Source organism: Cajanus cajan, chromosome 2, assembly GCF_000230855.2.
Source record: "Cajanus cajan strain Asha chromosome 2, NIPB_CcT2T_4, whole genome shotgun sequence".
In the NCBI taxonomy this organism is placed as follows: domain Eukaryota; kingdom Viridiplantae; phylum Streptophyta; class Magnoliopsida; order Fabales; family Fabaceae; genus Cajanus; species Cajanus cajan.
In genome coordinates, this window is record NC_138518.1 from 56,884,395 (window position 1) to 56,902,698 (window position 18,304).

At 29.0% G+C, this 18,304-nt stretch overlaps 1 protein-coding gene and 2 long non-coding RNA genes across 3 annotated transcripts; 1 reads left to right on the forward strand and 2 right to left on the reverse strand.

Annotated features, from left to right (window-relative positions):
- Positions 1-140: 140 nt before the first annotated feature.
- Positions 141-7,931, reverse strand: AUG4 (HAUS augmin-like complex subunit). Its single transcript, XM_020375011.3, has 13 exons — positions 7,612-7,931; positions 7,378-7,425; positions 6,804-6,929; positions 6,285-6,608; positions 6,062-6,161; positions 5,887-5,935; positions 5,155-5,248; positions 4,865-4,936; positions 4,729-4,787; positions 2,307-2,375; positions 2,175-2,226; positions 1,273-1,350; positions 141-593 (listed from the first exon to the last, which is right to left on the reverse strand). The coding sequence occupies exons 1-13, from the start codon at positions 7,738-7,740 to the stop codon at positions 516-518; spliced, it is 1,278 nt and encodes a 425-aa protein (XP_020230600.1). The 5' UTR covers positions 7,741-7,931; the 3' UTR covers positions 141-515.
- Positions 2,365-8,011, forward strand: LOC145954392 (uncharacterized). Its single transcript, XR_014431596.1, has 2 exons — positions 2,365-2,852; positions 3,292-8,011. It is a non-coding gene; the product is annotated as an uncharacterized LOC145954392 (long non-coding RNA).
- Positions 8,012-12,185: 4,174 nt separating this feature from the next.
- LOC114916682 (uncharacterized) lies at positions 12,186-17,325 on the reverse strand. Its single transcript, XR_003805265.2, has 3 exons — positions 17,108-17,325; positions 13,296-13,608; positions 12,186-12,542 (listed from the first exon to the last, which is right to left on the reverse strand). It is a non-coding gene; the product is annotated as an uncharacterized LOC114916682 (long non-coding RNA).
- Positions 17,326-18,304: the final 979 nt, after the last annotated feature.

An 18,304-nucleotide genomic window follows, 5' to 3' on the forward strand; every position in this document is an offset into this window, starting at 1 on the left:
AATTTATAAGATAATAAGTCACAAATCTGATCAATGAAATTAACAATATTATGTAATTTTAATACTGTCATACCAAAAAAAAACACACACAATACTACATAATCAAAACTGTTAGCTTAAATAAAATATTATATCACATATGAACGATTAAAAAATTACCAAAATTATTTAGAGAATAAATCAGAAAAATTCCATTTAAGGGTCTCTTAATTATGATAATGCCTAAAAAAGATTAGTCTAGAAAGGATGCATATAAGAATACTCTGATTAAATACAAAAAGTAAAGACCCCAACACTATTTTGACATCTTAAAACTAGCAGAAATAGCTTCCTTTGACATTTCCTTTTTCTCCTATAAAAGGTAATGCAAATAGTCGAAACAATTAGACAATCTCATAGTTACGTCTTTATCAATCATTAGGGGCATGACGAATGCTGGTTAAGGGAGTGGAGATGCCTTTAATACCATTTACAAAAAGCAATTCAAACCAAGATAAGGAGACAGCAGAAAATTTCTATGTGCTGGGTTTATCTGGCAAACGTTTCAGATCCATTTCAACTTGGTGGATTGTCCATTGCATGTTCTCCAATTTCTGCACAATATCATCAACATATGAAACTCGGAAAATATAAACACACGTGGGAAATTGAAAGGATAAATCTCAGCTTTTTCCTTTAAGTTTGATGAGTTTCATTTTTAATCAACTAGTATATTTTATTCATATTCTTTATATCCATTGTTATATACTGAAATTTCTTCATTTTTGTCATCCCAAATAAGTAAAGTTTCAAGATAAACAGAATAGAGATATTTGAGAGAATTGAATGAATATTGATTGATATTTGGTACATAAATGTTTGATTCAAAAGAGATAATAAATTGGTCAACTAATATATTATACAGATTTAATAGTTATGTACTGTCAGTATAAAAGTTTTTATACGGTCGACCGATTAAAAAATCACTATTAGTATGAATTTTAAGATAAATTCGTAAAAGTCAACAAACTTATCATAAATGATGATTTTAATTAAATGATAGTGTAAAATGGTTTTATACTGCAAGGGCACAACCTTTTCTCTCATAGTTTATTCATATTTTGTATACCCGTTGTTATAATTCTCAAATTTCTTCATTTTTGTCATCCCAAATAAGGAAAGTTTCAGGATTAACATAATAGAATAGGAAAGAATTGAATGCATGTTGATTGATATTTGGTACATAAATATTTAGTACGAAAGAACTAAATATTTTTTGTAAATTGTTATCACCTTCACAATGTCTTGGTACTGCCTTGCAATGTTGTCAAAGTGAGGATCAACGCCCTGGTACTCGCGCAGGCGGGTAACCTGATACAAGGGTCAAAATATAACTAGCACAAACATGACGAATGATCAAAGTAATGGAGGATAACATAATCATAAAATTAATACTAGATTACTAGTACGTTATTATCACGCAGAATCATATTCTTGAAATTATTTCAAAGTTGGAACAAATATTAAGTCCCATTCATTTTAGTTACTGGTTAAGATAATAACTGTCAACCCTTGGCAGAGACTTCACAATTCAAAATGCAACATTAACAACACTCTAGAATTTTCTTACACTTCTGCATCAGAGAATTCACATTTCTGTGATGCAGATGATAGTATTAATAAACAATTTACTACTTCAAGTGTATGTTTTAATTCCGCAATCTCTTGATTCTGTTCTTGTGATGCAATATCCATCAAAATACTCTAATTTCTATCATATTATAAAGAACAACAAATATTAATTATTCAATTAAAACAGTAACAGTAATGTGGGGACTGGAGAATGTGGTAACCAAAACAGTAAGGTATTTAAGCTTTGCATTTAAACAGATGTGCTATTATGATTTATAAGCTCATTAAAAGTTTAATCTCCATATCTATTGCGGTGGTTATACATCTAAAATAGAAAATGAACTTACTGAATAAGAATTAATCCATTATCTTCAATGCATAATGAATGACACGATGCTCTTCACAGGTATGAGCTAATTTCACAGAGCTACCTCATGTCTTGTCACATTAACATTTTATTCTGGTGAAGAACTCAACTCATCGCGAGAAACTACATAGAACTAAACTAGAAGACCACAAAATTACCTAAGTGCTAAAACATGCATGTGGACATATGAACTTACCGCTTTATTATATGCAATAGAAGCTTCTTCCGTCGCCTCAACAAGATGTTTCCTAAAATTAAAAAAGGAAAAATGGTTTAAACACCAAATCAGGAAGTGATAACAGACTTGAAAATGTTTAATCATTCATACCTTATCTTATGAAGGGCAGGTATAGAGTCCTTAGTGTAAGTTTCGAGCAGGAGAATATGTTCTAGAACCCTGACATGCAATGACAAATATTATATTTATCATAGAACCTGGCAAAATAAAAAATTGTGGCTAATATAACATAAAATAAATGCTGTGTAACTATTATGAGCTAAACCAGCTAATGTCTTGACAAATCATGCCTCCCTCTGCTTCAAGGTGGAGGTACAAAAATGATACAGATCATATAAAAACAGTAATTATGAGAACAAAAGGAACTTGACAGTTAGAATAGAAATCCTGTCATCTTAATTTAGGACAAGTTAATTTTAAGAATTATGCCCTGAGTCTCAGATTCAACTCTCTTCTGTTTACTGCTCAACTCCATCCAATTCTATTGCCACTTTTTGCCTTCGTCTTCTCTAAACAATAATCATGGTCCATTCAACACATCAATTGTGATGTATTGCTACCAGCCAGCACAGAGGTTTTGACTTGTATTTTTGGCTTGGCTTGTGTATCATGAGGGCATGTCAATATGTTGGGTAGGTGAGTTCTCTTATTGCTGAGGTTCCTTTATGGCCCGTTTCTGTCTCAGGTGGTGGAATGATGTCATGCGCTTTGGTCTGAGGCTGAGGTTTTTACTGTTTAATTCAGCAGCCATAGGATGAAGATGGCCAAGTTAGAATTATTGCAGCAACATCCATGTTAAGTTTGAAGTGGCTTTACTACCTTTTCCATTCTTGGTTGCTTTGCTGATTGATCTGTGGCTCAAAAGTCCACCTTTTTACCTTTAGTAATTATATTCAAGAGGCTTCAATGACAATCAAATTTTATTTAAGTTTCTCAGCCTTATGAGTTGCATGACTTGTCCATGCATTTATGTACCTAGTTTGTACCAGCTGGTTGGTGGTTTGGTTTTTGTCTTATATGTTATGTGGCCTTTGATTTTGGATCCTATGGCTGAAGGGTGTTATGTATGTGCCAGAGATTGGAAGAATTGAAGATGCCAACGTTCAGTCAAGGGACTGAGGTATCCGAATTGAAGATTTCAAGATTTGAAAAGGATGGCTTCCCCATCTTCAACAGCTGCAACTAATCACATGTCTCCTAAGTGATTGCTATCAACTAATACCATAGAGCATGGTTAATTTCTTTGATTGATGGGAAATGTGTTTTCATTTTTTTTTTAGGGTGTTTCTAACAAGTCCACTATTAGCAGGGGAAGTGGCCAATAGCCAAGTGTAATTGGTTTACATTTGGGACTTGTTATTTGTTTCTTTTTCCAGGTGTATGTCTTGTTTTGGTGATTTGAGTTGGTCACAACTTGTGCGCAATTTAGGCAGCTTTATTTTATTAATGAAATCTTATGGCTTACCCCCCCCCCCCCCAACCACAAAACCCTCTCCTCCCACAAAAAAAAAAAAAAGTTTAAAGTTCATTTCAATTTGGGAACCCATTATTCCAGCAAAGTTTTAAGAACTATCTACAAATAAAATACTGAAACCATATTACCACAATATATGCTCCTTAATTTTTGCATTTTAACCAAAGTGCAAAATAATTGAAATGAGTTACCACTAGAATAACAAAAGAAAATGCACTATTACTGGTTTAAGAACCTAAACGATTTTTTTATATCAGCTTGGTGTCTCACAATGGTGTCCCATTATACATGAAATCTTGAAATTATTTAATCACCAATATGCATATACACAATCCGAGTTGACATACCTCTTTTAAAGTTATTTAAACCGTATAATTTTTGGAAGCAGTTAAAATAAAAATATATACAAAACTAGTCCTGTAGGACAGTAGGAGTATATGTGTGATAAAAATGGTTCAAAGATTGGGAAAGAATATGGCAAAAAATGGTAGAATTTTATTGATGGAGATTCATGTCATTTCCTCCATCAATGGGTCAATGGAGAAACCCAGGTTAGGAGGAGAAAAAATGATGGTAGAATGTAGACTGCATCTCTCACTAGGAGTCTAGGATTCTAGAAACTGGTCTCTCCCCAAACCTCATTAATCAACTAATTGCCTCACCCCATCTTCTCTGCCTTTATTTATAACAGTGTAACTAATTAACTACTCTAAAAAATTACAAGGCCGAGTCTCCACTGACAAGGCCTAACTAACAGTGGCAGCCTACTTGCTTTCTAGAGCACTTCCCCAGTTCTCCAGCTGTAAACCTTCCAAACTAGGGGTTCAGTGCTAACGATGTGTGACAAAAACAAAGCTAATTTACATTGTCTAGATGTTATATACAATAAAATTTAATTTCTGGTTTTTTTTAATATTATCTTAACCTTTAAGTAGAAGCAATGGTTTGTACCCAACTTGTATCAAGAAAACATCACCAACAGTATATTTATAGTGAAGAACAATGAATATATATGAGGGTGGCACATAAGAAACAAACCTCAATTTTGCACTCATGGTCTCACACCTTTTACAGAGCCAAGTCTTTTGTAGCTCATCCTACAAATACATGGTATTAGTCAAGATATGTCTTTAGCTATCAACATAGCGGAATTTATTAAATTATAAATACTGACATATTTATGTTGATGCTCCAACTTCAAATCTTTGACAAGTTTAATAAGCACTGCAAGTATCTGCTCCAAGACCTATTTCAGCAAAACGACATTCAGTTTCATGCCACCATGAACATGTTACCAAAAAAGAAATACAACTTGTAAGTTGTAAACTTGCAATGCATGATACACCACATATGCAAAATCTTTCTCTCTCTCTCTCTCTGACACACAGATTCAGTGTGGGAGTTTCAGAAAATGTTTGTGCCCACAAGAAAGATGGTTCTTGTACTAAATGCTTGTGCACATACATTGTAATATTCAGCAAACTTTCTATCTGCAGAATAAAGGTCATCCCGCAGTGCTGTTTCTTCTCTTTCAATCTCCTCAATCAACAATTTCACCCTGGTAAAGCAACAGGCATGGAAAGCAAGGAACTTTAGTCTACAGAATACAGATACATTTCCGGTATGGAACTTACAAGTACTGAAGCATACACTGAACATGTAAGTATTTTTCTGTCTACTTCACATAAAGAATATTTTTCCCAGTTCAAATATTTGTTTTCAGCATAGGATACAAGCAATGGCAAATATAAGATAGGTCCTACAGAATTCAAAATAAAATGACATTATTTTTTAAAGTTAAAAACCCTACCCATCTTGCGGGGCTAAAAAATATAGAAATCAAATAAACCTTGATCCTTGTTATTCAGATAACCAAAATTAAAGCAAACTTTTAGCTATGTCATATTAGTAGTATTTTTCATTTTCCCATCCAACAACTTTCACAAAAAATATAAACATGATTTTGGGAGTCATTAAATTATAGTTGACTACATATACAAAAACCTCACATGTCTCATCTTCGGATAGCTGACACTAAAGATTGATACTGGTTAGTAGCCTTTTTAGACCTTAACCTCTCATGTAGAAGCCCTAGGTATACTTCAACACAATTTTGAAGATTTTTATCTTATAGCTTACAAGTGAATATATTGCCAAAAGAATTAAAAGAATAAGGCTACTCAAATGAACACAAACCTTTCTGGAAGCCGAGAACTTGAACTCTGACTTCCAGATGATGAAGAATCTGAATCAAGAACCAAGGAAATGAAATGAGGGATCAGATAACACATAAAAATGAAATTGTAACCACAGAAAATCAACATTTCTCCATCACAAGATATTATATCAGTAATAAGCAGTTCACACTTACCATTGTCATCCAATACAAAGGCATCTGATAATTTTTCACATTTCATTTTCAAGCGAGCCTCTACCTCACGTGAAAGAGACATCCGATATTCAGTCATATCCTAAAGATATAGTTAATGCGTCAATAATGAAAAACATAGAGTTAACCATGTAAAAATGAAAAAGATCTACCACAGAAAGAGCATTCTTAGAATCTGACTTTCATATGCTGTTAAATGGTATACCACAGATAATGATGTTTTTTGATGCTGAGTTTGCCACAAATAAGCAGGTGTAATTCCCAAAAAACGATTTGGAACACCACCAACTCCAAGTTCCACCGGATCCGAAGCAGCAAGAGGAGAATTAGCCCCATTGACAGAGCTATTTGGTGTGTTATAGTTAGAAGAATTAGCTCCACTAACAGTACTGTCTAGGGAGCTTCGAGACACTACACTTAGTTTTTCAATATCTTCATCATGAACTTCCCCATCTTTGGAAATAAGAGGTAGTCTCAATCGTTGACCTGCTTCAGCAACAACCATTTGGTGCTCTAAAGTCTGATAAACCTGACAAAATGTATACATGTAAATTTTGTTTAAATCAATATAGACCAAGGTGCAAAAGGAGAAAAAAAAAAAAAAAAAGATATAAACACATAATGCATAGACTTAATTTCTAAGAACAAAATCAACAACACTCTCACAAAGGTCTCATATATGTTCAAAAAACAAACTAACTTTCCAGCGATAATAATTCAAAACCTGAGGAGAGTTCCTCAACCCAAGCTGTGGATAAAGATTGCCAGTGTCTCTGATTCCACCAAGGTTAGACACAGGAATGGCTTGCTGATACTCTTCCACCATTGCAACAGCCTCAGAATATATAGCCTGCAACCAAGCCCCATATGAGAAATACAAATCATCAAGTACAAAGAAAGTCACCGAAAGCATCGCTGAAAAGAGTAGATTGCATAGTTTTTAGTCCTGTGAAAAGATAGAGAGGAAGACCAAAAAGGCCATCAGATAAAGTTGTTAATAGAGATCTTGTGGTAAATAATATTTCTATTTTGGTCTTTCACCAAGGCAAATGACATTATATGATCCATGTAACAGACTTCACCTAGTTTGATAAGATTTTTCCTTTTGTTAGCTGTTGCAAGCAAACAAGCACACTACAGTTAACCAACAACACATTCCAGCAATACCAAAAACTAAACACAGCCCCAGATCACAATTCTTAATCCAAATACAACATAACATTAAAAAAAATGAAAAATAAACAAATCTCTGTTTCTATAAACACTTATCATTACTCATTCTATAATTAAGCCTTTACCATGGCTTCCAGGTAACGCAGTCTTTCCCTGCACATTTCCTCTCTGGCCTGCAAATCAACACCCGAAATCAATACCCAACTTGATTTTACTTAATTTTATGGGAATTTGCCGAAATGGGTCAGAAAAAGTTTAAATTTTTAGAAGCAGAAGAGAACACCCATTTTGCAATTCTGGTAGGAAATTTCACAAACACGTAGGAGTCAAAGTGGGGTGAGAGAGAGAGAGAGAGATACGAGTTGGAGATCGTTGAAGAGAGGCTTGGAGATGAGAGATCCATCGGGAGCGAAGCAGTGGCGCTCCAGCTGATCAACCACCTGCGCCACGTCGGCGGGGAGGTTCTGGCCGTGCAATCCCTTCACCATGGATCAAAACGGTGTCGTTTGGGTCACTGTTGTGATGCCTTCGAGTTGAAGAAGCGGCAAGTTCGAGTGGAAGTTGGACATCTCAATTCCCTAACATCCAAATTTGAATACGAGGATGTCCAACACCGTTGGATCCACGTTCAATCGTGAATCCAGTTCTCGACAGATTATAGTGTGTTTAGAATAGTCGTGAAAATTATATATTATTTTAGGAGAAATATTACATGTACATTACAAATTTATAATAATTTATATATCATTTTTTTTTCTATCTCTTTTTATAATTAATATCATATCTTCAAATTAAGTAAAATGACGAAAAAGGATTGACATAAAAATAATGTTATAAAATTATTCAATTTTTGTTATACATGTAATATTATTTTTATTTTAATAATTAACATTGTAAGATTTTAAATTTACACTATCATGTTATTATCATAATTTTTATGAATTAAAAAATAATATAAATAATTGATCTTTGTTTTAAATGATTATTATGACATCCTCCTATTTCAAGAATTTAATAAATAAAATATAATAAAATTTTTAGAAAATAAAATATTTATAATAATACTTTTTATAAATTGATGAAAAGAGTTCATATTTTTCATCAATACTTAAAATAAAAATTATAAAGAATCGTTCTAAAAGGAATAAAACATTTCAATAAATCAAATAAATTCTAATAACTAATCAATTTAAGAGAAATTCAACTTAAACAAATGTTAATTTTAGAACTTGACCTTGATGTTACACTATTATAACAATATCTCTTTTTAATTATTTTCCTTCCTCAAACTCATCATCTTGTACTAGCTTTATTCTTGCAAATGATGTTCATCTCAAATACAAACATACAAACATAAAGAGTAATAATATATCTCATTCATCAAAGATATATAAAGTATAAGGATAATCACACACAATTCGTACAATAATTACATCATATACATACTCTTTCATCAATTCCTCTTATACAATATTAATAACAAGTTAACATATTACATTCCATTTATCACTATCATTTCATCAATCACAACACATCATATTCATCAATTAAAACTTATGAGATGAGATGTATCCTCCTAACTCTACATGCATGTGGTACTGATCTCCTCCTCATCAATTATATAATAACTTCGGATTAATGAAACAGGACCACCCAATTGAATAGTGTATGGACCACTCCCCAACAATGATCCCCTAAAACCATCTCACTAAAGGATGTTTGTCAAGGTTTTGTCGAAGTGTTATAGTTAGTCTTAGTAGCCTTTCATTCTCCATAAAAGTTTCTTCTCCATAATAGCCTCAAGGTATAGATAAATGATCTATAATGTCCCACATGCATAGACTCACACTATCCCATGAAACAAAGCATAAAATATATGGACTCAAACACAAATAATTCAACTACACAAATGCATCATTGACTACGATCAAGTATTAGTTCGCAACACTGGACTTATTCACCATATCACATGATCAATACTTTCACAACATGCATCATCCTATATTCATCACAACTCAACATTACGTCACATCATCATTCATTTCATGCATCATATCTCCCTATACATCATCATCATCATCAAATTCTTATAATTTATCTCACCATAAAATTCATCATATTTATTTAATAATATCTTAATAGTATTATTTAGTCAACATCATAGTACAACATAACAAATTCCTTAAATATATTCATCAATGTTTTTCATTAATTTTAGTTTATTAGTAAATATTATCAACCCTTCTTTACAATGTCTTATTTAGCAAGCAAACCTTAAAATAAAACAATTAAAAGAAATAGACATGACTCTCGATAAGGTTTAGTTCATGCCTAGCGTGATGAAACCAAAGTCTCTTTGTTATTCTTATGCTTGACGTGGGATTTTCACAACATTATTTATTAATTTCTTTTCTTAATTCTTGGTCTTAGTATCTTCTCTCGATTCCTTAATTATACTTTAAATTGTACAAAATAATTGTTTAAAATATATGAAATAATTAATTAAAATATGTGCTCGCTTGAATGATTCTAGATCCACACCAAGAATCATCTCTTCAAGCCTTTTGTCTAAAAGTTTGGGTTTGAATTTTGACTGACATACTTGGAACATCAACATTTTCATCATCTCATATCTAACACATATAATTCTTAAGAAATCCATCATACAAAAGATGTTCCCTTATAACATCAAGTTCTAGACGACTCTCATTACAACAATTAATACAAGGACAAAAACTTTTCATTCATATCAACATTAACATTTTGTATTACATATGTATTCAATAAAACATTCGACTCCAATCACATATGGGTCACTTATGCGTGACACATGTATTCAACTTCGATCCATAACTTTTGTTCTCCATTAAAAACATAGACTGTGCATGTCAAACTCGCTTATTTTATACAAAATGTGACTTCATCCCATTCAAGATGATTTTTTTTATACTTGATCAATATGTACAATTACAATCCCTTTTCTTAAATTTGACAAAATTTCGGCAGTATTTTACATTGGTCTCTCATTACACGAAATAAAAAGTGGTGACATAAAACCATAGTCAAATTTGCACTCAAAGAACAACACGAAATACAATAAACCAAAATTCTATCAATTTAAGATGAGACTTAACTTGTACATATCAAACAAAGTATAAAAAAAAAAATTACTCATCCCAAATTATCCAATAAGACACTTCAAGATTTTGTACAAATGATTAAACCAATTTAATCATTTATATTGAATCTCAAACGAGAAACTAAAATTCACTCGATATGAGCATAAATTTAATATCAAATAATATTTATAAAATCTTAACAAATAAAGTACCTTTTTTTTATTATTTTTTTTTCTAAAATGGGTACTTTATTTAACAATAAAACGTACCTAATTAAAGTTTAGCTAATTTTTACTTTGCTTATTGATATACTTAAACTCAGCGGGTCGGTCGCTAATTGGTCACTACGATTATGGTCGCCATAGTATATGGGACCAAATTAGCGACCGAAAAAAAGGTCGCTAAATCGGTCACTAAATGTGTTATTTATTTTTAAATTTTTAAATAATGATTTTCCTTTCCGTCGCTAAATCGGTCGCTAACATTTTTCAAAATAAAAAAATATTTTTAATTTCGGTCGCTAAATCAGTCGCTAAATTTTATTATTTTAAAAAATAATTTTCATTTCGATCACTAAATCGGTCGCTAAGTGTATTTTGATATTTTTTTTAAAAAAATAATTTCTGATTCTGTCGCTATATTTTATTATTTTTAAAAATAATTTTCATTTCAGTCGCTAAATCAGTTGCTAAATTTTATTATAATAAAAAATTAATTTTCTTTTCGGTCGCTAAACATAATTTTATTTTGTAAAAAAAAAACTAATTTTTTTCGGCCGCTAGGCTTACTTTATTTTTAGACATGATCGCTAATTTTATACCTTAAACACTATATATTTTATTTTCATTTTCATTTTGAACCTGTTTAACAATGAAACAATAACACTAAAGTTGATAATGCATATATAGTCCTAATATCATAATAAAAGTAATTAAAATATATAATATATGATACAATCTACAAAATCACAACTAATACCAATTTCATGCAAGCTTATCCAAATCAGATAAATATATATAATATATCACACTCGCAGGTCAGCATACAATCCAACAAATATAGGTACATATTTTTCTTTCTAAATAAAAAATAAATAAATAAAAGAATGACCAACTCTTATTTCATGAAAGCAACATAATATGAAAAATCCAATATATACAAAAGAGCTCAACTCAATGAGTCAAGCACATACTAAGCAAAAAGGAAGAGAAGAACAAAAACAGAACAATATTTACCATTGGAGTATTTTCAAGTTAATTATCCCCACCCCTATGAAAATAAAAAAGGAAGCAGAGATTGAATTTATTTTTTAAACATCCTTGTACAGTATCTGGTATTTTGGTACACGTTCACAATAAGCTTTCCCTTCATTGCTCCTCTAAATATTGTCAGTAGAAATTTCATGAATACAGATAATAAATACCTTGGAAGTAGACAATTCAATTAGAATACTGGGAAATTTTACAAATAATTAGTAAAACAAAAAAAATCATTTAAAATACAGAAATTTAAATATTGCCAAAGAAAGATGTACTCAATATATCAAGGGACGGATCTAGGAATTATGTTTTAAAAAAGAAAAACTAAAATTTTAAATATTTATGTGAAATGTCAGCAAAATTCCCTTAGTTTATCTATTGAGTGAACCACTTTCTCCTTTCCTACTAGTCCAGTGGGTTTACTTAGATTAAAACTTTAGGTTTTTTTTTTCTGTATTAACTTTTATTATTCATTTTCATTGGAAATTAGAAATGAAACACAAGGATGGCTCTGCTCCGTGGCAAAAGGACTCCTATATATTGAAGGACTTAAAATGAAAAGGAATAGAAAATTGATCTATAACAGCAATTATAACAAAATATCTTCCCAGAGTTCCCCTTGCAGTTATTACAATACAACACTAAAATAAGGTAAAGTTATGTAAAAGCTAACCTAACACTAAATAAATAAACTCCAGATATTCAATTATTCACCCCATCCCCTATCCAATTATCAAGGCAAATGAGAAAAGAAAAGGAAAGAACAAAAAAAAATTCAAATACTTGAATATTGAAATCAGTTTGCAAATTGTGAAGCCAGTAGAAATAAATAGCAGTGCTCCCACAAGCCAGTAAGTCATTTTTAAGCATTCTTGATTTTATCCACCAACCAAAAGGGTCTGCTGTGTCCTCCTGACAAATTAAAACTAGCAATCAAACAAAGATTTTTCTGATTGAATATTTCAAAAGGCATCTTGCTGATACTATGATGTTTAGATAAAAAAAGATTTATGAAACAAAAATCAGAGAAAAAAGAAGCAAATGCTGACAAAAAAGTAGGGAAAAATTAGTAAGTTCACTTTATATCTTATTGCTAATTTTAGTATCAACAAGACTAAAAGCATAGCTTTATGCTTTTACTTCACAGTCTTAGTTACTGCTTTAAGAATAAATTTAGTGCTAAATAATAATAATTAGCAGTTAAAAGTAATTTACGATCATACCAATTGGATCAAAGATCTACATGAATAATATTATTAGTCAAACAAACCAAAATAGATAACTCTACAACATCTATGAAGTCTTGCTTTGTGTAAAAAGAACCAACCCATTTAGTATGATCAGCAGTCCTACATATAGTAGAAAAAATGTCAAAAGACTTGCTCTGTAAATTTATTCATACAAGTCAGAAAAGAATACAGGATAGACACAAAATTATGACTGCAATTTAAAACCTTGCTTCTAGCTTATCAATACAAAATTTATATTGAGGACAGAGGCACGCTAAATAAACTAATGCAATTGAATCCACTACAATAAAAACATATAATTATAATGCACACTTATGTCACTTCCATCAATTTCATTTGTTCAATCCACCTAATTGCAAATTGTGAAGCACACTCGCTAGGTTAGGATTTTCGCAACAGAGTATCGCAAAGTCACCTGGAATAACTCGAAATTGAGCCTCCTGAGCATGAGATTGTGCGCAGCGTCACTTGACAAAACGGAGTCCTTGATATCCTATGGAGTGTCGCGGAGAAACTTCTCCACGGGAACGAGGTCAATGTCGGGATATTTGGACTTGAAGTCTTTGCAAGCCTTGATTGCCTTGTTTTGCTTTGACTCCTTGCATGACATCAACTCCCAGAAGTTTACTGCGACAGGAAGCAGTGTCGACTGTCGAGAGGAGGATGAAGGAGAGGGCAAGCTCGACGAAGAATGCCTTCAAATCTAGGGAAACAAAAGGGGACAACGGCTGGTGCAGCGGCCCAAGCGGCAGATTATAAATAATTTTATCACTTTTTAATAAAGTAAGTGAATGATAATTAAATATTATAATTATTTTACAATAATTTAAAATGAAAAGATAATAAAATATGTTAACTTATGTTTCAAATAAAATGCTTTAAAATATTATAATCAAAAGAAATCCAATATTAAATCAAAAGATTATAAAAATTATAACTAAAATCATAATAAATATTTTGATATTAAATTTATTATATCTTAAAATTAATTAAATATTTGTATCAAATAAACTGATACAGATTTTATATTTTATTTACTATGTTTTATAATCAAAAGAAATCTAATATTAAATCAAAAGATTATAAAAAATTATAACTAAAATCATAATAAATATTCTGATACTATATTTTTAAAATATATTTTAATTAAAAATATATTTTTGGTGAATATGATGGTTAAAAGTATTTTTTATGAATAATTATATTAAAAATAAATTTTAAAATCTTATAATGGTGTTTTTTAATGATGTTAACTTAAATATTTCCAAGATTTTAGAATAAATTAAAATAAAAAGATAATAAAATATGTTAATCTGTGATGGGATTTTATTTCAACACGAAACTTTAAAATAAATGTGCGAATAAAAAAAACTCCGTCAAAACGATCATATATTCTATTTGATTGAGAAAAAAGTAAGGAAGCGCATTGTGATGTATTAAAAATTAATCAAAAAGAACAAGTAGGTGGTTTGTCCAATTAGTTATGGGGAAGACTTAAGATTTTCTCCACGTAAGTATGTGTGTGGATTCGAGCTCTACTGTCAGTAATTTTAGCCTTTTTAAACAAAAGAGGTGTAATTGTAATAAAAAAGGAGGTGTATATATCATAAGTTAAATACTATGAACATCTTCGAGTAAATTAAAATCAAAAGAATAATTTTTTTAAATTACTAAAAAATATTTCATTTTTTAATTGTTTCACAAATTCTTACTAATTTTTGTATAAATCAATTGCTTTTAAACAATGAAACTAACATTATTATATTAATTGAATTGAATGATTAAGTCTAACTTTTAAAATAATAATTGAAATAAAATAAGATTCGTGAAAATAATTTCAAAATATATTAAGTAAATAATTTTTATATATAATAAATTAAAGACTAGGATTAAAATAATCAATGGAATTAATGTAATATTCATTTATAAATATTTAAATAAATTATAAGTAGCAAGGTATTATTTAATTGATGTTTAAAATAAAATATTTTATAATATCTAAATGAATTGATTTTTAAGATAAACTATTATATACATATTTAATTAATATAATTTTAATATATATATATATATGTGTGTGTGTGTATTATATATATTTTAAATATATATTTTTATATTAAAAATTATTTTATCATTAAATAAAATAAAAATATTTCAAAATATGGCTGTTATTGAATCAGTTTCCCATGGTGGGATCATATTCATATATAATAATAGAATCATGTCTCCTTAAAGAAGCAGTATCTACCTCAAAGTAGTACGAGCATAATTGAAAATAGATGGTATAACGTATTCTAAATAATTGATCTCATGTGTTATTGGTGTATATATTTATATATACATTTTTTATTTTATAATTTTTATTTATTAAACTAATGGAACATTAATTATATTTTTATCAATTTTAGATTTGTTTGATAAATTTTTATTAATTCTTATATAGGCCAATTATTTTTAATACATCATGATATATTAATTGTCCATTTTAAATTATATATTTTTTATTATTTAAAAAAATAATTTTATTGGGAGGATAATGATTTTTATTTCTTATAATTAATATTTTTATCATTATAAAAATAATATTATATATTTTTATATTTGCTTTCAATTAAAAGAAATATATTTTTGAATTTTTTAAAAAATTTCTATTTAGCGACCGATTTTAATTTGGTCGCTAAAATTAGTATAAATAATAATATTTTTATTTTTTTAGCGACCGATTTTAATTTGGTCGCTAAAGTTATTTTAAATAATAATATTTTTTTATTTTTTTAGCGACCAAATTAAAATCGGTCGCTAAAAAAATAAAAAATATTATTATTTATAATAATTTTAGCGACCAAATTAAATTCGGTCGCTAAAGTTATTATAAATAATAATATTTTTTTATTTTTTTAGCGACCGATTTTAATTTGGTCGCTAAAATTATTATAAATAATATTTTTTTTTTAGCGACCAAATTAAAATCGGTCGCTAAAGTTATTATAAATAATAATATATTTTTTATTTTTTTAGCGACTGATTTTAATTTGGTCGCTAAAATTATTATAAATAATATTTTTTTATTTTTTAGCGACCAAATTAAAATCGATCGCTAAAAAAATAAAAAAATATTAAAATTTATAATAATTTTAGCGACCAAATTAAAATCGGTCGCTAAAGTTATTATAAATAATAATATTTTTTTATTTTTTTAGCGACCGATTTCAATTTGGTCGCTAAAATTATTATAAATAATAATTTTTTATTTTTTTAGCGACCGATTTTAATTTGGTCGCTAAAATTATTATAAAGAATAATATTTTATTCTTTTAGCGACCGAAACCGTTTCGTCGCTATTTTAACCAATAATTATTATTTTAGTGACCAATTTAGCGACCGTTTATTGGCCATTAAAAAAATCGGTCGCTAATTCGGTCGCTAAATAAAATTTGCAACTAAATTAGATTCGATCGCTAATTATGTCGCTATTAGCGACGAAAAAAAATCGGTCGCTAATTTCAGTGGCTAAATTGGCTTTTTTTTGTAGTGGTTAATGATAAGATAATAGTTTTTTTTTTTACATTATTAGTACCTTTTTTTTTCTCTCTTTTCTTTAGTGCATGTCTCTCCTTTTTTTCATTTTATTTTTAAGGTATCTTTAGGAATGAAATTGGATGAAAAGGGAGATTTAAATTAAGAGAACTATATAATATTTATAAAAGTAAATAAAAGTTTATGACATTTCATTTATACTAATCTATTACTACATTCATCCTTAATTACAATACTCTTTCAATTAAATTATACTCTTTAAGAAAATTAGTTAATTTAGCTAAGAGTATTAAATTTGTCAATAATTAAACTACTTTTTCAAAATTATCCTTAATATCTCTTAAATTAACCTTCTCTTTTTCTACTTAAACATTCTCTACCTAATTAATTAATATTTGAAAGATAAAGATATTTATCTATTTATTTATCTTCTCTAACCCTAATAAGAAGCATAAAGTTTTTATACTATTAATTTCAAATATTTATGCATTATATTTTATCTAAAAGAATTACTAATTAAATAAGGATATTTTTAGAGAATATATAATTAATGAAACTGAGAAATAGAAAAAAAAAATCTTACAAAAGGAACTAGAAAAAAAAAATGAAAATGATTTTATACATAAAAACGGAAATAGTATATATTTTTTTTATTTTAAAAGTTATCAAATTAAAAATAAAATTTCTCACCAATATGTTATCCTGCTGCTGCTCTTCAAACCCGATCCGTCCTACCATTTGAATACGTTCCGCTAAACTCGTAGACAAAATTTGCTTAGCCACGTGATCGAGAAAAGGGTCATTGCTGGTTGCAGAAAAATCTGTTCTTAAAAATCGACGAACATCTTGAATCGTTTTCAAAATTGTTTCACGAGAAACAGAAGATTCCATATTCAATCCAGACACTGTTTTATTTTATATTTGAACTTATATATATGTAATGCAGGCACTCAATGTTTTACTATAATCTGCTCAACAAACATGTGCTACTACCTTTTATATATGTTTATTATATTCTTTTCTTTATTCCCCTCCAAAATGCTTTCCTCTCTTCATCAAAACTTACATTCAGATCAGAACATCAACTTTTACTAATTCTTTACTTAAAACTAATACAAACAAGATTCTTAGGTTTACTTAAAACATGCATTCAGATTTAATATTGTGTTTGTGTTTTCATCTTCACACGTCATTGGTTATGCTTGCTTTCTAGGCCTTCATTCTTTATGTAATACCAACACTTTCTTCCACAATCTATATACGACTCAAAATATTATCATAATGTAATCATAACATCATTTTATACATTGATTTGAATTAATGAAATAAAATATTAAATAATTTTTAAATTTTTTAAAAACTTGCAGATTTAATCTATACATTAAAAATTTTAAATTAAACAATTGAATTATTGAAATTTGATGTAGAACATGAGTTATTGAAGGAAATAAGTCTAGATAGACATATTCCTGGCTATTACCAATAAAATCACTACCTCGTGATCATCCTAGAAACGTAAAGCATTCATCCCATAAAGCCAATTAATTATTTCCATAAATTGCAAATCAAGAAAAGTGTTTTATCATAGGGTGCAAAACAATCCATTATTAAAAAAAATATAGAAAATAATAAGAAAAAAAATATAAATTGCTCAATGTGTAATTACCACTATTTCAAACTTAACCAAAAGAAATATTTTCATGTGAAACCCAACTCCTTTTTATCTTCTCTATTTTCTCTCATTCATCTCAATTTCTCACCTAAATCAACTACCAAACATAGAGTAAAAGATTGATTAGAGAATTAAAAGTGAAAATTTTATATTAAAAATACTAGTAATACACCAACTTTGATTTTTAAAAAACTCTCAATATGATTTTAAATTAA

What these genes read in the sequence shown, in the direction of transcription:
- AUG4 (XM_020375011.3), bottom strand. Translation starts at nt 7,740, where the DNA reads ATGGTGAAGGGATTGCACGGCCAGAACCTCCCCGCCGACGTGGCGCAG. An exon ending in GGTTGAGGAACTCTCCTCAG is followed by an intron (nt 6,609 to 6,803) that starts GTTTTGAATTAT and finishes ACATTTTGTCAG; the next exon opens with GTTTATCAGACTTTAGAGCA. An exon ending in AGTTTGCTGAATATTACAAT is followed by an intron (nt 4,937 to 5,154) that starts GTATGTGCACAA and finishes TTGCTGAAATAG; the next exon opens with GTCTTGGAGCAGATACTTGC.